Source organism: Balaenoptera musculus, chromosome 2, assembly GCF_009873245.2.
Source record: "Balaenoptera musculus isolate JJ_BM4_2016_0621 chromosome 2, mBalMus1.pri.v3, whole genome shotgun sequence".
NCBI classification, from domain to species: Eukaryota; Metazoa; Chordata; class Mammalia; order Artiodactyla; family Balaenopteridae; genus Balaenoptera; species Balaenoptera musculus.
Genome location: NC_045786.1, coordinates 165,913,617 through 165,935,076, shown reverse-complemented (window position 1 = coordinate 165,935,076; position 21,460 = coordinate 165,913,617). Strand labels below are relative to the sequence as shown.

Sequence of the window (21,460 nt, the reverse complement as noted above, 5' to 3'; positions counted from 1 at the left end):
GATTTCTGTGGGCTCACTTGGACTGTCCTTTTCTACCTTGAAATTGGGGCTTCAAAACTCAGCCCCACACTTTCAAGAACATTTCCAAGTGCTAGGGTGTTGGCTCAACTCTTGTTTCATGTCCAAGGTCCCCATGCCTGGGGCTTCCTAATACCGGGGTATCCAGTGCGTGTCCATGACCCAGAGGTTGTGTGGGTGACTGTAGGGTGTGGCGTTGGTGGAGGAAACAGAGGGCCAGGCGTGACCCAGAGGAAGCGATCCTGACGCTCAGCAACCAGGGTCCCTCCACAACCTCTGAGATGTCCCCCTTCTCGCTCCCTGATTCTGGGCCCAGTTATGGCCCATTACCTCTTTTAGTCCTTACAACCACCCTGCAAAGGGCATAATACTGAACTTTATCTCAACCTAGAGATAAGCACAGTCACTACCAGGCATCAGGTGCTTGCTTTGTGCTCCCTGCCCTCGCAACGCACTAGATGATGGGCACCAGCATCCCCATGGAATCCGTGAGAAGACGGAAGCTGAGAGAGGTTAGGTGATCAGCCCAAAGGTACACAGCTAATAGGGAGAGGCATTAACAAGGAGGAACTAGGTCCCTTCTGTCCAGGTTTTGCTTTCTGTCCATTGTGCCATGTGACATAAGCAAGAGTCCTTCATCTCATAGTCTAGAGATTCCCAAACTATGTTCTATAGGGAGGGAATCAGTGTTACCTACCTATAGTAGGATGGATAGCAGTCCCCCAAAGATATCCACATCCTAATACCCAGAACCTGTGAATGTGACCTTATATAACAAAAGGGATTTGCAGATGTGATTGAGTTAAGGATCTTGAAATGGGGGGGGGGACTATTATGGATTTCCCAGGTGGGTCCTAAATGTAACCACAAGGGTCCTTCCTTATGAGAGAGAGAGGGAAAGAGAGAGAGGAGAGAGAGAGAGCGAGGTGGGAGATTAGAGTCAGAGGAGGCGATGTGATCAGGGAAGCAGGAGGAGAAAAACAATGTGATGTGAGGCCGTGGGCCAAAGCACTCCAGAAGCAAACCCTGCCAACATCTTGATGTTGGCCCAGGAAGACCCGTTTGGACTTCTGACCTCCAGAACTGTAAGAGAATAAATTTGTGTTGCTTTAAGCCACTAAGTGTGTCATAACTGGTTACAGCAGCAACAGGAAACTAGTATAATACTCCAAAACAGGTTCCCGATGAAACTATGTGGGAAAGATGGGACTAAGCAGATGCTGAAGGACTTCTCCAGCCCATGTGCCTGTCCGTGGAGACACCCCACGTACCAAGTCCCAGTCCTTACATTGTAAGGACTATCTTGAGAATTTGGGGAATGGGGCAAACCCTGACTGCCTATTGTCACTCGGAAGGGTTCTGAAGGAATGGGGGCTGGGAATGTGTACACTTGGAAAAGTTTTGAGGGTGTCTCAGGGCATGGATTAGTCTGCTCTGGCTGCCAGAACAAAATACTACAAACTGAGAGGCTTAAATAGCAGAAATGTGTTTCTCACAGTTCTGGAGGCTGGAAGTCCAAGATCAAGGTGATGTCAGGGTTAATTTCTGGTGAGATCTGTCTTCCTGGCTGGTAGATGATGTCTTCTTGCTGAATCCTCACACAGCCTCTTCTGTGTACATATGGGGGGGAGAGAGAAAGAGGGAGGAGAAGCAAGCTCTGGTGTCTCTTCCTCTTATAAGGATACTAGTTCAGTGGGATTAGGGCCCCATCCTTATGACCTCATTGAACTTCGATTACTTCCTTAAAGGCCCTTTCTCCAAATACAATCACGTTGGCGGTTCAGGCTTCAGTATATGAAGTTTTAGAGGACACAATTCAGTCCATGACAACTGGGGTGAGAGAGTAGGATGGGCCAGTGGCCAGAATATGGGAATTTAAAGGACCAGGTAAGTCATGCCAGATTTATTTTTCCATTGACATCAAGAGCAACAAAGAGCACCATTCCCAATAGGCGAGTTTCACCCTGGGCAGAGTTGGGTTCTGTCACCCCCCTGCGTGTGTGTGTGACAATGTGGAACAGAAATGCCTTTCAATGGGGGCTCTTACTATTCGACCTGCCTGGTCGCCACCACCGTCAGCCCACTTTACCTGTTCAGGTGACCTGCCAGCTCTGGCAGGCATGTGAGGTTGTGACCCTGCTTTAGAGGAGAGTTGTGATAAAAGATAAAATGAAATAACAATAGTGAACATTTGTGGAACAGCAAAGATGTGTGCTTTGCATACAGAACCTCATCCAGAATCTACAGTAGGCTTATGTGTTAGGTAGCATCATCTCCATTTTACAGGTGAAGGAACTGAGGCACAGAGGGGTGGCCCAAGTCCCACACCGTGTCATGGGTTCAACTGTGTGCCCCCAGAATTGAAGACTTAACCACCAGTATCTCAGAATGTGACCTTATTTGGAAATAGGGTCATTGCTGATGTAATTAGTTCAGATGAGGTCCTACTGAACTGAGGTGGGCGCTTAATCCAATAAGACTGACGTCCTTGTAAAAGGGGGAAATCTGGACAGAGACACACACACAGGGAGAATGCCATGTGAATATGAAGGCAGAGATCTAGAAGCCAAGGAACACCAAAGATGGCCAGCAAACCCCCAGAATCCAGGGGAGAGGCCTGGGACAGATGCTCCCTCACAGCCTCAGAAGGAGTCAACTCTGTCATCACCTTGATCTTGGCCTTCTGGCCTCCAGAAGAGTGGAACAGTACATTTCTGTTGTTAAACCACTCAGATGTGGTCCTTTGTTAGAGCAAAACTAATACACTAACCAACTAGTATACTCAGTAATTGGTAGATTCCAGGTTCAAACACAGGCATTCTGGCTCCAAAGTCCAGGTTCTACGCTCAGATGCTCTGTGGCCTCTTGGTAACTCCTGGAAAGCGCTTGTCACTGTGCCTTGCTCATTGCAGGCGCACAGAGCTTGGAAACCATTAGTCTTAGACCTGCTCTGCCTCAGAAAAGGACTCCTCACCTTCCCAGGCAGCCAGGGGTGGAGCAGACACCCTCCTGCCCTTCACATGTTCACACGTTCACATGCTCAGTCAGAGCTAGGGGATCCCAGGCCTGTATCTTCCGTGGATCCCACGTCCATCCACCACCCTGCCCCCCACTGCTACAGCAGCTGTGGGATTACACGCCCACTTACAGGTGCAGAAACTGAGATCCGGAGAGGTAAGAGCTAGCCCCTCAGCACAGGTAACGGAGAAGTTGGGACTGCAGGCTTTCTGTCTCACCCCAAATTTCAAGTGCCTCTTCCTCCACTGAGGAAATCCCTCTGGTTCCCTGGCTAGTGGCCAATCTCCACTCAGTAACTCTTTGTTGAATGAGAGAATTAATAACCAAATGAACCCATGATGCTTCTCTCCACACCTGCTTACGAGGGCCATGAAATTCGTCCCTCCACTGGCACCTGGGTCCCCCAGGCTTCACGATGACACTCATGACACTCACTTGCCTTCCTCTGCCCTCCCATCACAAGGTACAAAAAAGATTTCTCCTTTCCTGCCAGAGGAGAATGATAGAAATCGCTAGCATACCCGCCCGCCCGCCCCTCTGATGCTGAACTCCGGTCCCAAAGAAGTGTGCCTCCCAACAGGTAAAACATAGGTCACACACAGCCCCGTAGATCTCTTTTTTTAATGCTCCAAAAGGGCATTTTGAAATCTGAGAAGCTGGACTAAATATTTACCCAATCAATTCCGGGGATGTGTCAGGGGGTGGTGATGCAGAACAAATAGCTCAAGGACCTTGCTCAGGGCACAGCCTTTTCCATTCATTTATTCATTCATTCATTCAATCACCAACTATTGGTTGGGCCTCAGCCACATGCCAGACCATACGATCAGTGCTGAGGCCAGTTACTGGGGTGAGTGAAGAGAATGAGGGTGAACAGGGTCCTGCCTCTGAGATGTTCCTTCTAAGAGGGATGAGGGTTGGCCGGGATGCGGGGCAGAGATTAATGTCAGCCAATCATGTTTGATGGTAGGATGACAGTCTGCCTTAGGGAGGGGAGGAGGCATTTGTTGGAAATCCTGGTAGACTCTCAGGGATGGGGAAGGGAGCATTCTAGGTGATAGGGATCTGCGGGGACCAGAGGCCCGAAGGTGGGAAGCTATGGGCAACCTGGAAAGACAACAAGAGTTTCCGTGACTGCAGTCATTGGGTACATGAGAGCAAGAGGAGGGGCTGGGGCAGGAGAGGCAGGCAGGGACCAGATCAGAGAGGACCTTGACTGCAGTTAGAGGGGTTTGAACTTTATCCTGTAGGCAATAGGGAGCCATTGAGTCCTTTTGAGCAGGGGAGGGATGAGCTTAAGCAAAATAAGGAGGCATCACTCTCAAGGCTAAACTGGGAAGTGACTGCCCCCCTTTTCTCCCCTTTTTCACACCAGGGCTTCATTTTCACACATCACCCCAGCGGTGTCATTGCCATAGTAACCCTAGTCCTGCATCTTCTTGCAGGCTTGTCTGGGACTCTTAAATCCACCCACCCCCTGCCCTTGTAGGGACAGACTGGGGAGTGCGTCAGCCTGGGCTTGACTTTATTTCTTGCCTGGCTGTTAAAAAACAGAATCCAACATCCCAGCAGGTGCAGGGGGAAACGGACCAATTAAACCAGGGGGCGGCAAGGAGAGTGTGCAATGCTCTGAGCCTTGGAGGGCTCTAGGTGCTGAGCACTTGCAGGTCCTTGACCCTGTAGCCTGGAATTGGTGTGCTTAGTTCTGGGCTGGTCTTGCGGAGCGATCTCCTCCTGTGGGACCTTCCGTCTGTCGGTGACTCCTGAGGCCGCCCCATCCAGCTCAGAGCCGTGTTGCAGAGGCAGGCTCCTCGTAGCCATCATTTCGTTTAATCCGTACAACTACCCTGGGGGGGGGCATTTCTGCCACTTTCCGGGATGGAAACCTGTTCAAAGAGGTTAGCTGATCTGTCTGAGGTGGCACAGCCCTGAGGAGTTAGGTGTTCAGTCCACACCGGTCTGGTACCACCCACATCCCTCAGCTTCACCAACAGCTTCAGCCCCGCATCCTCAGCATCTTCGGCGACCCCCACTCCAAATCCAGAGCTGCTCACACTCAGCCCTCCACGCCATGTCCTCCTGCTTGTAACAGACAAGCCAGCCCTGGAGGGCTATGGTTTCGTGGGGTGGACAACCTTTCCCGGAAAGTGGATGCTCTGGGTATTGGTGGAAAAGATCACCACAAGGAAGGGCCGGTTAAACCAAAGGGCTTGGTGATTGTCCCGGGACCAGAAGGTGACAAAGCCGCTGGTGGCTGCTGCAGTCTGGGTGCCAACCTCATCCACCTCCAGGATGGCCTTGTGGAAACTCTGGGAAGGAAATCACAAGCGTTACCTCTGAGAGAGCATGAGCTGGGGCTTAGGGAAGACTAGGGGAACCAGAGACCACTGAAGATCAAAGCCGCTTGTTGGGATATCACAGCAAGAATTTCTATACTGGTGGGGGTTATTGAGCTGGATGACCTCTTATTTATAAATAACCATTGCGATCGTTAATTGAGCACATACTATGTGCCTATGCTCTTTTTAATCTTCATAACTATCCTATGAGGTCAACGTATTATGTCTGTTTTATAGATGAGGAAAATAAATCCAGAGACTGGGTAACGCTTTAAGGTCATAAGAGGCAGAACTGGAATTTGAACTCTCAAACCCAAGACTCTACCCTCTAGTGCACCTTTGTTGTATGTAGCTGAGGTCATAGGTCCCTTTCTCTGGTCTAAGAAATTTATGATACACACACATACACACAACTCAGCCTCATCTGTATCCTTCCTCTGTTTCTGCCATTGCATTTGTGACTCTCAGTTGCCATGATCTATGAGGGGGGTGCTGTCTCCTGGACTTGACTGGAAGAGCTCTCTGAGGGCAGGGACCTGATGGACCCTAGATCCGCAGCACCAAGCACTACGCCCAGCACATGGTGGGTTGGTTCTTGGCTCCCTATGCCCATGGATGATTGAATAAAATTTGGACTCTGAGACTTCACGCGGTGGCAGGGAGAGCACCCATCACCCAGCACCTTCCAAGAGGTGGAGGTTCCCCTCTGAGGTCTCTAGGAGTTGATATCCATTGACGACTTACCTTGGACACCTGCAGGTTTAGCTGTTCAGTGATGCCAGACAAGTCAGCCCACTATGAGAACAAGTCCGTGATGCCCAGCTTGGGCAAAATCTGATCAAATTTATAGGAGCCAGAAATGGAGAATTGGGGGATATACAACTTGAGCTTCCTTTAAAAATACCTGAAAGAGGCACTGGGTTAAAACACTGGACTCATGAACTAGCCAAGGGTCCCAGCCGGCTGTGCTCTCCTTGACTGCACTTGCTCACTGCCTGCACTCCATCTGAGTTCTGTGGTCACAAACACCCTTTGCCTGTGCCGCTCCCTCAGATGAGTGCTGCCAGTGGCTTAAAGCCAGGCTCCTTCTTTGCCCTCAGGGCCTGCCGTCTGCAGGACCTCCTTCCTTTGGGAGTTCGTCTTCAGCAGAGGTTGTTTTCTGCAGACGTCCCAGGTGCCCAGGGAGATGCAAGTCTCCCGGTGTGGCAGTTTTGCCTTTGTCTCTGATGAGGCCCTGTGCTTTTCACTTGTTTTGGACCCATTGATTTCTTTGGGTGGAATTCCTCCACCACATGGGCTGTGTGAATCTTCCATCCACATGTGGCCTTGGCCTGAGGTCTTTTTCTTACATGTGGTTGGAGACTTTTCCTGCTCATAGCCCCATGGTGACGTGAAAGCTTCCCTGCTATTTCCTGGGGTGGGTGGAAACCTCTCTTCGCCAGCTCAGTCAGCCATCTTGACGGGAAGTCTACCCATTCATTGCACAGGGTGGACCCTCAGAGAGCCAGTGTCACTTCACCCCAGACTTGTGCAGTACAAGGGCTACATCTAGAACCCGGACTCCTAACCCCTAGTCTAGTTCTCTTTTCACTGATGAGAGCGAAATCACATTTTGGGTACGATAGGAGTGTTCCTTATTTAAGGAAACCCAAGGAAAGTCTTGGAGCAAATAAGAATTCTTCCATAACTTGGCGATCCTCCCCACCCCCATCTGGGGCACCAGCTTTCATTGGAAGGGTCCCTGTGAGGGGCAGCGCTGCAGACTCCGCACCGCGTGGTGCCCTGAGGGGTTACCTCTTCCGAGGCAAGTTGCTCCTCCTTGTCAGCATCTCTGGAGTCAAAGCCTCTTCCACCTGCTCCATTTTCCCTCAATTAGGAAGGATGAAAAGGGCTGTTGCATTTCCTTTGTAATCCATCCATAGCACCGAGCAGGGCAAGTGTCTGTCGTGAAGATACCAGTGGTGCTGGGTATCCTGCAGCATCAAGGTACCTTGACTATTGTATCCTCATCAACGTAGAAGTCATGGGGAGTGGTCATCAAGGGGATGGATGGTTTCTCCCACAGAGCTGGAGGAAAGAAGGGAAGAAGCTACAGGGCATCCGTGGACCAACAAGCCGATCCTCCAGCCAGGGAATGCATCCCTCACCGTCACTCAAGACTTACCCTCCACCATCTCATCAGTTCAGCACCTGACCTGCCTGGGGAATGGATCTGGGGGTTCAGATAGGTTCTAAAGTAAGAGACCCCAGAGGATATCAGCAAGGTTGTTTCCTGTCTTCACCGATTACTTGAAATCATTGGACTTAAATAATTTTGCCAAACTGATGTTCGTATAGTGGTAGCTCACTGTGGTTTTGACATGCACTTTCTTGGTTTAAAATAAGGTTGAGTAGTCTTTAGTATGTTTATGGATCAACTAGAAGTTTTGGGGGATTTTTTTTTGGTTTGGGGGTTTTTGTTTGTTTTTTTTTAATTTTATTATTATTATTTTTTAGTTCAGTGCCAGTTCACTTTTTTACCCATATTTCTATAGGGCTGTTTCTTAGTGATTTGCAGGAGTTCTCTGAACACTAGTTGTCTATCAGTTCTGTGTGTTGCCAATGTGTTCTCTTCCTCTCTGACTTGTCTTTTCACTTTCATAATTGTGTGTTTTTGTTTTGTTTTTTTTAATTTATTTATTATTTATTTTTTGGGACTGTGTTGGGTCTTCGTTTCTGTGCGAGGGCTTTCTCTAGTTGCGGCGAGCGGGGGCCACTCTTCATCGCGATGTGAGGGCCTCTCACTATCGCGGCCTCTCTTGTTGCGGAGCACGGGCTCCAGACACGCAGGCTCAGCAGTTGTGGCTCACGGGCCTAGGTGCTCTGCGGCATGTGGGATCTTCCCAGACCAGGGCTTGAACCCGTGTCCCCTGCATTGGCAGGCAGCTTCTCAACCACTGCGCCACCAGGGAAACCCCATAATTGTGTGTTTTGATGATTGAAATTCTTCACTTTATGCAGTGAGCATATCAGTTTTTTCCTTTATGGTTAGATCTCTGTGTCCTGCTTAGGAAAAATTTTCCTACCTCCAGGTCATGAAGATACTCCCCTATTTCATCTACAAGGTTTACTCTTACCTTTTGCATTTAGGACTTTACTTCACCTGCAGTGAATGCTTATGATCTGTAGGATGGAGGGGTACAAAATCATATTTTTCCATGAGGATACTGTCCCAGGACTGCTTTTTAAAAATCTATCCTTTTTCTCAATGCTCTATCATGCAGGCTTTGTCAAATATCAAATGTCCATATACCCATGGAGCCATTTCTGGGTTCCATTCCGGCCTCTCTGTTCTGTCCCATTGGTCTATGCGTACCACACAGTCTAAATTAGTACAGATTTATAACCAGCATTGCTCCCCAGCAGACAGATTCTCTCTTTTTAACTATTCTTGGCCCTTTGCTCTCTCATATACACTTTAGAATCAGCTTGTTAACTGGTACCAAAAAGAATCTTTTAAAAACCTGTTGGTTTTTTTTATATTTAAATCAATTTGGGCGGGAACTGACATCTTTACCATGTTAAGTCTTCCTATTCATAAATACGGTATATCTATTTTTTATTTGTCAACTTTAATATCTCTCAATATAATTTTATCTACAGAGGTTCTGCACATCTTTGGTTTGTTTTCTTCTAGGTACTTTTCATTTTTTAAGATAAGCCACAGTTGTTCTACTGCTGTCACCGTGTGACCTAGACTGAGGTCTTGGGGCTACATTTATGTCCTCAGAGTGATGGGCAGATGTGTCAGAGGGCAAGATGTCTATTTCCTGTCTATTTCTGGAGCACCTCCTTCTTTGTGCCACGAGCACTAACACAACTGCAGCAAGGTCTCTTTCAGGAAGAGAGCACCAAAATCTTCATTATTTCTGGCCAGAGCTTTGGGTGTGGTGATGGTGTATACTACACATGTAAATTATATTATATTTTAAATGGAATGGAGTCAATAGAATATTGTGCAGCCACTAAAATGAGATCTAAATAAAGTTTTCAATAGCGTAAAACTACCCACACACACACACACACACACACGAGTGCATGTGAAAATTGATAACATCCGAATAAAGTCTATAGATTATCACCAACGTCAGCTTCCTGGTTTGCTATTGTACTACAGTTACGTAAGATGTTATCTAGAGGAACCTGAGTGAAAGGTACATGGGACCACTCTGTACAACTTTGCAACTCCCTATGAATTTATAGTTATTGCAGAATTTTTTTTTAAATTTTTTTTAAGTTTTCAGTGGTGCATGAAAATTCCACACGTAAAATGCTAGCAGTGACCAGTTTGGCTGGATTATTAGTCTGAGACTGTTCCCCAGAATCTGTTTCCTGTAGATTCAAGGTGGTTACAGCAGGGGTTTGAGAGGCAGATGTGAAGCAGCCATTGCCCACTGAAGGCAGATGAAATGATGAACAGACCAGAGGGGCTGTGTGCTCCAGCTCGCCTATGCTCTCCGCCAAGTTCACTGTCCAGCTCTACCGTGCTGACCAACAGTGTCTCCAGACCACTGCCAGGTGCTCAGCCTGGGCCTCTCCCCAAGCCCCCCCAAAATGGAACCACTCTGGCGGCTGGATGTGCCTGGCATATAGATTTCCTGATAAGTTCCAACTTGTCCACCAGCTCCAGTGACGTTTTCTCTGTCCCTCCAACTCCCTCTTCCTCCAGACCTTCACTTCCCCAGTCCTTCCCACAAACACGCCAGGACTAATTCCTCTCACAACCCCCTTTCCCTTCCCACTCACGGTGACTATGCTTCCTGGATGGCACCCTAAGTGACACACACTGTACAAAACTGTCCCCACCTGTGATTTCAACTCTATTAACATATGTGTGTGAATGGAAGACTGGAAGGAATTAGGCTAAAATGTTAATGTTGGTTCCCTCAGGAAGGTAGGATTCTGGGCAATTTCTATTTTTTCTTTTATACTTGTATGTATTTTTAAAGGTCTTCAAAATTGTTATCATTAAAATAATTACAAATACTCTATTTATTAAGCATATATAATGGTCAGGGGTTGGCAAACTTCTGCAAAGGGCAAGAAAGTAAATATTTTACGCTTTGCAGGTCATTCTGTCTCAGTAGCAACTGCTAATCTCTGTCCTGTGAAAGCAGCCAGAGATAATACCTAAATGAATGGGCGTGGCTGTGTGCCAATAAAACTTTATTTATAAAAACAGGTGGCCTTCAGGTTTGGCCAGGAGCTGTAGTCTGCTGATCCCTTCAGGCCCTCTTCTAAGGAGTATTCAAATATGTGACATCATTTGATTCTCAGAAACAAAACTTTGAAGCAGGGACTCTTATATCCTTATAAGAGTCCTTCAAGCAAACAACCTGCCCTGTTTGTACTGCTGGTAAGTGGCAGAGCTGGATATGAATCCAGCAGTTCAACTTGTCACCATGGGTAGAATGCATTTCATACATTGCTGTTATTTTTTTAAAAAATAAGAAAATATGTCTAAAGATATGAAGGGGTGGAAATCGATGCTACATAAACTTAAATATCTGATGCTCTAACATTAAATTTTCAGAAGGCTGCTCAACCCTATCAGACCCAATCCATCCACTTTCTGTTTTGGGGAGTTTCTTTTTGATATTTAATCCTTCAACGAATTAGGGGGAAAGGGAAGATGTAGGATCCACCAACGAATTGACTCTTACCTTTGAAGTAAATGTAATTCACCAGCACCATCATGGTATCCGCGCTGAACTTGCTGATCAAATCCACAATCTTCCCTCGAGATTCCTCCCTGACATTGTTGTTGATAAGCTGGGTTGTGCCCTCAGAGTCGTCGAAGTTGGTGTGGAAGAGTTTGGACTCATAGAAGGTCACGGAGTCGTTAAGGAATCTCAGAAGGAGAGGCAGCTCCAGGCTCAACAACAGGGCGCTGCCCACGCGTATCTCCAGCCTGTCGGCCGGGAGGTGGAGAGTGTGCAGAAGGTTCTGGAAGCCCCTGTGGACGTCAGATACTGACACCTCTGTGAGGTTGAAGCCGAGACCCTCGAGGATCTGGGTCCGGCTGTGCGAGCGGACCCCCAGGGAGAGCATGGCGTAGGCGGTGGAGATGCTCAGCGGGGAGAAGACGTTGCTCCCATAGGGTTGGGAAGCCATCAGGTGGTAGAAGCGGAGAGCAAAGGCAGTACTGCCTGCAGTGACCTTGAGGCTGGGGGAGCCCTCACCTGTGCCTGGAGCCTCCTGATGGGGACAGTGGATGTGACCCTGGCCGTGATGCTCAGGATGCTGCTGACCTTGAGAAAGGGACAGTAGTCCAGCCAGAAGGAGGAGCAGGCGGTCGGCAAGATGCATCTTCTGTGCTCTCAGGTCTACAGGAGGAAAGAATGTGCCCAGGAAACTCCCCAGCAGAATGCCCAACCCCACTGAGATGCCAGGCAGAAGGCAGGGGCCCAGGGATCTAAGTGATACTCTCAACTCCTGCAGATGAGCTTGCAGGGGAGTAGCAAACACCCAGTACCTCCACGTGTGTGGTGCCACGACACTCTGCAGCGGGGCTTCAGATTTACAAAGCAGCTCCTCTCCACCATCTCATTTCCTTTCCCATCTCTGTGAGCTCTGCATGGCACTGGACTCCATTCTCATTACAGAGAAGGGGAAACAGAGACTCCAAAAGTGACTTAACCAAGTCACCGAACTAGTAAATACCTGAGCTAGAACACAGGTCTCCGGACTCTCAGCCTGGGGTGTCTTGCACCATCTGAGTTTATTTCCTTAGCCCAGTGACCCATCGTGTCAAAGGTGCTCATCGCCAAAGGCTATGTTAGCGACTACCCCACAAACATCCGTGGTGTGCTTTACACTTTGCAAAATCTCTTTTACGCCATTTTGTTTGACCCTCTTGTCCAGGTAGAGGTCAATAGAGCTGGTATTCTTCTCACCACTCTGTACAGATGAGATCACTGATGCTCAACACATGATTTGTCCAAAGTCTCAGGGATAGAATTGGTCCCTTTTCCTAATGAACTTAACCTGCCCCAAACAGGATGCTCGGTTTTCTCCACCAAATTTCTCTGCCCCATCAAATGGCCCTACCATTACCTAGTTCTCAGCACCCAAACCCAGCTGTCATCCCTAACATCCATCTGGCCTTCCATCCATCCCACCGCATTCAATCTCTCAGTCCCTCTTGACCCTCATTCAACTCTCCATCATTTTTCACCCAGACCAGAGGTCAGAAAAGTTTTCCTATAAAGAGCCAGATAGGAAATATCTTTGGCTGTGGGGACCATACAGTCACTGTTACATCTACTCAACTTTGCTGTGCTCGCTGGAGAGTGACCATAACAAAGAACACTCCTCCCCCTAACATGGCTTCCTACCAACCTATAACAACCGCCCCTCACCCCCCTCACACACTTCTCTCCGGCTTTGCAGTGAGATTACCCAGAAGCTCTGACAGGAGCTCTCCAAAAGCAGCTGGAGCCAGAAAACCTGGGTCCCCAGCTGTACGTGGCCTTGCGGGAGGCTGTTCTGGGTCTGAGCACCAGTTCCCTGCCCAGTGCAGCAAGGAGGTTGGTGCAATCATATGTAGGGGTCTTTCTAGCCTTTGTCACCTCTAATCAGGGTGACCAATTGTTCCAGTTTGCCCAGGACTTTCCTACTTTTAACACTGAAAGTCTTGTCCCAGAACTCCAAGTCCTAGGCAAACCGGGACGGTTGGTCATCCTCCTTTTACTCTCTACTGTGACCCTCGTAGGGTTACTCACGGCACAGTCAATCCTGGAGTGGCCCCTGGGTGCCTGTCTGAGCTCTAGATGTGGCTTGGATTTATCAAGCCCAGGAAGATTGGAGAAACCTCTCTGTACCACCTACCACCTCCCTGGTTAGGTAATTATTAATGAACCGACCCATGGGTACAGTGTGGAGTCTCAATATAGAGAGAAACCTCACTGCAAGTTGGCTCACTCCTCCCAGGAGAACCCCCTTTCCCTCCCGGGGGACCCAAGAGAGTTCACCCCTTCCTGTTTGTGTTATGTGTTGAGGTTCACCTGATACTTGCTTTTCCTGTGGCTCAAGGGAACCCCTTAGTGGGCCTGGTCTCCACTCTGACCCTCAATTGTCATGTGAACTTAAGAACAACCATCCCCCTCTCTGGGTTTCTGTTGCCCCGCACCACCATTTCAGCCATATCCCTGCCCCTGCAAATAAAGAGTTGGGCCAGACCAGGGGCAGCGAACTCCAGCGCCTTCACGAACTCGGGAAGGCAGCTTCCGGGGTGACATGGTGGGAAACAGTGGGCACGCGGAACTGGGATCAGCTCTCTGTGGCCAGACAAGACCCATCTAGGGGCTAGATCCTGCCCAGGGCTTCCAGTGTGCAGTCCTGGACTACGTGATTTCTGAGCAGCCTGCCAGCGTTATAGCTGCGTGGCTCTGGGATGGAACCCCCTAAGACGTCACAGCATAGACTGCAAGGACGGTGCACCCCAGGAGCAAAGGTGGGGACAGATGCCTCCTTGGTCCAGGAATCCAATTGCTCATTTCCCCTCTAATCATGGAGCTGAAGCTGCTCTCCCGCCAGTCATCAGGGAGCCTCAGCACCCTCGGATCATTCTGGGACGGCTGCAGGTAGGGGTGATGTCCGGCTGATTCTCAGGCCCTATGGCTCAGGGAGGAGAAGACGTCAGCTGATCTCTGAATTCCTTCTTTCCTTCATTCATTCATTCAATCAATCATCCAGCTCCTTGCTGAGCTCCTGCTATGGTGAACGGCATTGTTACATTCTCATTGGCTGGATACACACACTGTAGGGTATAGTTGTGAAGGGTAAGTTCAGGAGTTAGGACTGACTGTACAGGGAATTACTCTGGCTGCAGGTGGGGACGGGGGTTAGGAAGGGTGTCCTGGGGAAAGGACATCAGAGCTGAGACGGATGAGGAGTTTCCAAGTTAAAGGAGAGGGGTTGGAGCAGGGAACAGTGTTCCCGATAGGAGAACAACATGAAAAAATGTTCTGCAGAAGAATGATCATGGAATAATGATGGGTGCAAAGACCCCCGTGTGCCTGGGGGTCAGGGCATGAAAGACAGGGTGTGGGAGAGGATGGGAGAGGCAGCATCTGGGACACACAGGTGCACAAGACACCACCTTGACCTTAGGGGGCAAGAGACAAGGTGTGACCAAGAACAGCAACAGCATGAGGCACCCCTAGGCACGGCCATACGCCTTAGAGCAAGGGATTGGAAGGGATAGACAGGGCAGGCTTCATGGAGGAGGGGGCATTTAGGTTGATCCTGGTTTGGTCTGATTCAAGGGCATTAGACTCCTCTCTCTGACTGTGAAGAGCAGGTATCATCTTAGCCATGAGGATTTCCTACCTGATCCTGAGCAGATGATTCCAGAAGGTGAAAGTCATTCTGAACTAAGAGGGAAGGGAGGGGATGAGGATCTCTTCTCTTAAAGGGCCAGCTGAGTCTTTCAAACTCTGTCTCCCTCCCTCCCATGGCTCCAGCCCCCACCAGGCCCTTCTGTGAGCACTGCTGGTTCTGTGCAGATCTAACCAAACGTAGGCAGAACACACAATCTAGACTTTGAGCCCCTCTGCACCCCTCAGCTCAGAGCCACCTGGGTCTCAGCATTTAGGGCTGTTAAGGATAGTGAGGTAAAGGAGGATGGGGCTTTATGAAAGATTGTGCAGTTATAGGGCTTTGCAGCAGGCTCTCGTGATGGAGACTCACTCCACTTTCTGATACCTGGTGGCTGACCGCTTCTAAGCCGCATACCTCCTTCTCCCCCTTCTGCCCCATGTCTGGGCGAGCTGATGAGAAAGCCCACTGGTAGTTCAATCCACGCACTGCACGGGAATCCTCACCCCAGCCCCTCCCACCAGCCACTGTAAAAACCCCAAGCCGGCCTCCCATCCCTGCTTTCTCGGGCCATTTTTGGACCAGCGTGGGAGCCTGCCTTGTCCTCCCCAGATAGTCTCATTATGTGAACAATAAACCTCCCCATGCCCTCTGGGTGCTCGTGTGGTGTCATCAGTCTTGACATTCAAAACAAATTTTAGGTGGCGGTTTATTATGGGCTGAATTATGTGCCCCCCAATCATATGTTGAGGTTCTACCCCCAGTGCCCCAGAATGTGACCGTATTTGGAGACAGAGGTCTTAAAGAGGTAATTAAGTTAATATGAGGTCATGAGAGTGGGGCCCTAATCCAATATGACTGGTGTCCTTATAAGAAGAGGAGATTAGAGAACCTACTCTATAGCACAGGGAACTCTACTCAGTGATCTGTGGTGACCTAAATGGGAAGGAAATCTAAAAAAAGGGGATATATGTATACGTATAACTGATTCACTTTACTGTACGTCAGAAACTAACACAACACTGTAAAGCAACTATACTCCAAATAAATAAATAAATAAATAAATAAATAAATAAATAAATAAATAAATAAATGAAGATGAGGTTAGGACACACACGTACAGAGGCAGAAAACCATGTGAAGACACAGGCTATAAGCCCAGGAGGCAGGCTTTGAGCACAATCATCCTTCATGGCCCTCATAAGGAATCAACCCTGTTGACACCTTGATCTGAGACTCTTAGCCTCCAGAACCACAAGACAAAAAAATGTCTGTTGTTTAAGCCACCTATCTAGTCTGGGCACTTTGTTATGGCAGCTGAGCCGACTAAGACAGGCTTCATCCTGCCTCTGGTTCTCAGCAAACTCCTCTCTCTAGGATTTGCCCCCAGAACAGTAGACAGCCCCCAGGGCCATGGCCAGACCTCTGCTTCTGTCCCCCGATCTGGAGCTGGTGGCATAACTGTGAGCTGCAGCTTTGGCCAAGCCTAGAAAGGCCTAAACCCACGTGGCTGAGCCCTGGACTTGTCCTTCCCGTAGTCCACTTGCTCTACATTCCGCTGGATTCCATGAAGTTCTCCAACAGCCATACCATCTTTCCACTAAATTCTCATTTTTGATTTGTCTAAGCAATCCAAAGTGTCCTAAGACTCTCTGCAAGCAAAAGGAGTATAACTGGTACAATTGTTAACATATTTTAATGAATAACAAGATGCTGATCTCTTAAGTCGACCTGATATTCTCCCTCAATTTTGTCCTTAGTAAGAGTTTACACAGGGTTTACTGAGCAGTATACCCTTCCTTTGTATTAGCCCATCATTTGGCTTAGACGTGGTGTAAATAATTGCAATCCTCAAGTTAGTGGCACTGGGTGAGGCCCTAGCTCATGTGCCCTGGAGTATGCCTTTATCCAGGTCCTTTAAACAGGGCCTGGGAAGGGATCAGTCCCTGTGATGGATTAAATATGGCTGACAGTCTGCGCTGCTCCTTCCGTCAGGAGATGGAGTCTATTTCCCCACATTCCTTTTGAGTCAGGGCTTCCCCTGTGACTTGTCTTAATCCTTTGGGGCAGAAGTGATGCTGTATAAACTCCTGAGACTGAGCCTTGAGATCGGCAACTTCTGCTTTCACATGGTGGTACGTTCCTTCTTAGAAGCCAGCTGCCATGTAAGGAGGCGGACCTGGAACTGCCATGCTGTAAGGAAGCCCAAGCTAACCAAATGGGCGGCGTGGGGGGAGAGAGAGAGAAAGGGGGGGAGGTGTCACGTGAAGGAGCATTGAGGCAGCAGACACGTGGATGAAGCCCCCAGGGACCTCTTTACCCAGCCCAACCACAGTCTGAACACAGCCAAGCAAATGACCCCAGCCAGCACCCTGTAGAGCAGAAGAACCACTTGGCCAAACCCTGCCTGAATTTCCCACCCATCTAACCCCGATAAAAGTGAGAAAGTGATTGTTGTTTTCAACCACTGAGGTTTGGGGTGGTTTGTTACATAATAATGAATCTTCCAAACAGTCCCAGACTTAGGGTTTTCCTAGAGCAGTTCTTTTTCCTTTTTCTTTTCGAAGAACTCTGAAGCACAGGTCATCTGACAGACACTGAGTAGTAGGACACCACACGGGACAGGTGATATTCTCAAGGGTGAGGAAGGCGGGGGCTTGAGAGGAGGCACGAGTCCATTCACTGAGTCATCAGTCATTTACTGAGAACCTACTATGTGCCTGGCACTGTGCAAGGCTCTGGGAGTTGAGCCTTGGGGAGGACAAAGTCCCCACCCTCATGGAACTTACATGCTAGTCCAAGTGATGGACAGGAAACAAACACATGATAGAATTTCAGATCAGTGCCAAAAGGAACATGGGGAGAAGAGGAGATACAGACTGATTGTGCAACAGGGAAGAGCCAAATCTGACTACACGTTGGATCTGTTTCTTTTACTTTAACCTTTGCTTCCCATTGATTTTGTTCACTTAAAGGATACTGTCTATACATAATGGCCTGCCTTGGGGAACCCTGCCTCTCTGCCTGAATGTTAAACCAAAGTGCCTTTGTTCAGGGAAACACCCGGACCCTGTCCACCTGTGGATGGCTGCAAGAAAGAAGAAATTAACACATCCCCTCCCCAAGGCTGGCCATTCCAGGGGATATTTGCAAAACTTACGGGCTTTTTACCTTACTTTCTCATCTCCTCCCCATCTCTGTGCTATAAAAGAAACTGGCATCCAAACCCCGATAAGATGGTTATTTAGAGACAATAGTCTGCCATTTTCTTGGTCTGCAGGCTTTCCGAATAAAGTCGTATTCTTTGCCTCAACATCTCGTCTCCGATTCATCGGCCTGTTGTGCGGTGAGCAGAGCAAGCTTGGACTCGGTAACAACTGGGGCTGGGCAGTCCACCCTGAGGAGGTGGCATTTGAGCCAAGACCTGCATGAAGAGAAGGGACAAGGACAAGCATGCAGACAAGTGTGGCCAGAGTCCAGGCCGAGCGGAAAGCGCGACGCCCAAATCAGACAGGATGTCACCGATGAGGCAGGTGTCGGCGGGGCATCTGAGCGACCCCAGGGGGGCTCTGAATCCACCGCTCCCTTTGCCACAGACACTTTCTCAAAAAGAAAGTGGAGTCCCTCTTCCTCATTCCTCAATCACCATAGAAACCCCGCCAGAGGGAACCGGAGCAGGGAGAGGAGAAACCGGCGAGGGGGACCAACCTACCAACGTCCCACAGGTGTACGGGCAGAAGTCAAATGCATCAGAGACAGTTAGCTGACAATTAACTCTGCGTCAGTTGCAATGACTGCTTTCAGTTCAGGGATGGCTGGGTTGCATGTGCCTGGTGATGGCTGGATCACAGTAAGTTAAAAAAAAAAACAACAACCCTAGAAAGAGGCTGCAGAGTCACTCAGTTGGCAGGCTTCCTGGGTTCTGATTAGTCAGATGCCTGCGAGCCCCCGGTGCTGCTGAGAATGTGCTGATAACATGAACTTGAGCAGAGAGGTGTGAAAGTAACAGGCTCCCCCAGCTGAAGGCAGCGAGGGCAGGCGGGTAGCTGGGAACGGGAGTCAGGAGGCCCCGATTCCAGTTCCCTGATGGTCAATGGTCTCTGAGTGGCCTTCAGCAGGTCCCTTTCCCTCTCTGGCCTCAGTTTCCCCATTTGTAAATGGAAGTGGCTGGACCAGTAAGGGCTGCACACTGGACCTTCTCGGGGACCAGGCTGTTAACAGGATAATGAGGCAAGTCACAGGAGCACCGCAGGAATGCATCAGTGGCCAGGGCCACGTCTGCCATGTAGTAGATGCTCAGTAAATTCGTTGAAGGTCTAGATGGACCTGCTGCCTGATCTAATGATGGCTCCAAGAGACCTTCTGATTGTCCCAAGGGAGTTGGAAATCTGGATTTCTTTTTTAATGTGAACTATCCCAATTTTAAAACATGGGCCCCTAATTTAAATGAGTTTTTTAAAATCCATCGATTTCAAACAGTACGGCTTCTACCGGTTCAACCTGTTTGCTGCCAGTTTGCAATAACCTTGGTGCTAGCAGATTTTCAAGGCCTTTTCCAGCTCTGCATTCTTGGGAGGAAAAAATAATGTTTATGTCACACTTGATTCGTTATAGGGTTTGAGGCTGGCTTAGGGGACCTCCCCAGATTTAAACTTAAAAGTTAAAAATTGAAAAATCAGACACACTGTCAGGAAAAATATAAATGAAGTTGGAATGCTGATCAAAGCAGTGCTTAAAAAGAACAAACCTGGAGGGCTTACCCTACCGGATTTTGAGATATTATCAAAGACACAGTAAATTAACAGAAACAGAATGCCACAGCTGGAAAGTCAAAGAAAGTGCCTATTTATGAGCTAGAAGTTTTCACAAGGCTATTTGCCGCTAAGATTCCTAGAGACCAAAGTCACAAGGGTCACGTTCTCTTACATGGTTTTCACTGCTCATGTGGGCAAGGAAGCTGGTTCTTCATAAAGCAGCCCCTAACTTCTCCCTTGGGAACGTCTCCAGCTCTCTCTCTGGCTACACACCCTCCCCTTCCTCTTCCTAGGAGGTGGAGGAGAAGGGCTGTCAGGATGGCCAGAGCAAGGAGCTCAGGGAGCTGCCTCCCTTGGGCCCACTGGGAGAGAAGGAGGAGCTGTGGGCTCAGGCTTGTCTCAGGTCCAGGCTGGGGGAGGATGATAAAAGGGGAGCCTTCAGATTGCTCCAGGTCCAGCCCAGTGTGTCCAGATAAGGATCAGCCTGAGATGCACAGCCGCAGATGCACAGCCGCAGATGCACTGTTGGTTTGCTCGCTTCCTTAGCTCATGCTGTTGTCCCCCCTGGGATGCTGTCTCCTGCTCCTGCTGATCAGAAGCCCCTCCCTTCCCTGATCCTCCCACTCAGCCCCCAATGCCAAGTCAGAGATGTTCCTTCTAGATGCTCCTTCATATCACTGTGGATGTTTAGGTCAAAAATGACCAAGCACCAGCAATTCATATACTTCAATCTAAAACACAGAGTTTCGTGTCCTGCACTTCCCACCCAGCATTAGACTGTCATCCCCCACATTACAACATTCTTCCAAACATCCAAAATATCGCCTCTTCAGGATCTGCCATCATTTATTTCGGCAATCCCCTGCCGCTGGACATTTCAGTTACTTCTGAATTCCTTTTGAGCCTTAGGAGATTATGGGGAGGTGTACATCCTTAGACCTAAATGCACGTCCGTTCCCCATCTCTTCCTTAGGACCGAGTCCTTGAAGCAGGATCTGGGCTGTGATCCTACATTGGTCTCCAAGGGCTGCTTAACAAAGCACCATAAGCTAAGTGGCTTAACCAACAGAAATATTATTCTCTCACAGCTTTGAAGGCAAGAAAATCCAGATTCAAGTTGTGGATAGGGCCAACAAAAAAACAGCAGACTCACAGATATAGACAACAAACTAGTGGTTACCAGTAGGGAAGGGAAAAATAAGGGTAGGGGATTAAGAAGTACAAACTATCATGTATAAAATAAGCTACAAGGATACATTGTACAACACAGGGAATGTAGCCAATATTTTGTGAAATACACATTGAAACTGTCAAAAAGTACAATTAGCAGAAACTAACACAACACTGTAAGGCAATTATACGTCAATAAAAAAAATAATAATAATAAATAAATAAAAATGTGGAATAAGAACACAGACATCCAGATATTTTACAGCCAGCTTTCCTTTGTCAAAAAACAGCACTACATATAAGGGCAAGAAAGGAGAAGTGAGTTCAAGCAGGAAGTCAGATACTCAGACAGAAAAGGCAGCCCCAAGGTAAGGAAAGTAATCAATTTAGTTTTTCCCTTCTTTAGGCATTGGCTTTCAGCCAGCTGGGGAGAAGCATGGTGGTAACCTTCATGTGGTCCCTGCAGGTACCAGCAACTAATGTTAAACATAACTCCACATTCGAATCTAAAAAAGAGTGGATATATGGTATATGTAGAACTGATTCACTTTGCTGTACACCTGACACTAACACAACATCTTAAGTCAACTAAGTTTATTCCAGTAAAAATTAAAATAAAATAAAATAGTCAAACTCAGACAAATAAGTAAATGAACAAATAAATAAATAAAAAAGTGTTATAAAAACCTTAAAAAAAAAAGCCGAAAAGGTGTGGACAGGGCCAAGTTCCCTCTAAAGGCTCTAGGGAAGGATCCTTCCTTGACTCTTCCAGCCTCTGGAGGCGCCATGCGTTCTTTGGCT

At 48.3% G+C, this 21,460-nt stretch overlaps 1 protein-coding gene across 1 annotated transcript; it reads right to left on the bottom strand.

Moving 5' to 3' along the window:
* Nucleotides 1–3,728: 3,728 nt before the first annotated feature.
* Nucleotides 3,729–13,180, bottom strand: SERPINA4 (serpin family A member 4). Its single transcript, XM_036843637.1, is given in 6 exon segments — nucleotides 3,729–5,345; nucleotides 6,120–6,279; nucleotides 7,170–7,359; nucleotides 7,362–7,442; nucleotides 11,078–11,740; nucleotides 13,139–13,180. Coding segments are annotated over 5 exon segments (1,275 nt in total). The 5' UTR covers nucleotides 11,724–11,740; nucleotides 13,139–13,180; the 3' UTR covers nucleotides 3,729–5,147.
* Nucleotides 13,181–21,460: the final 8,280 nt, after the last annotated feature.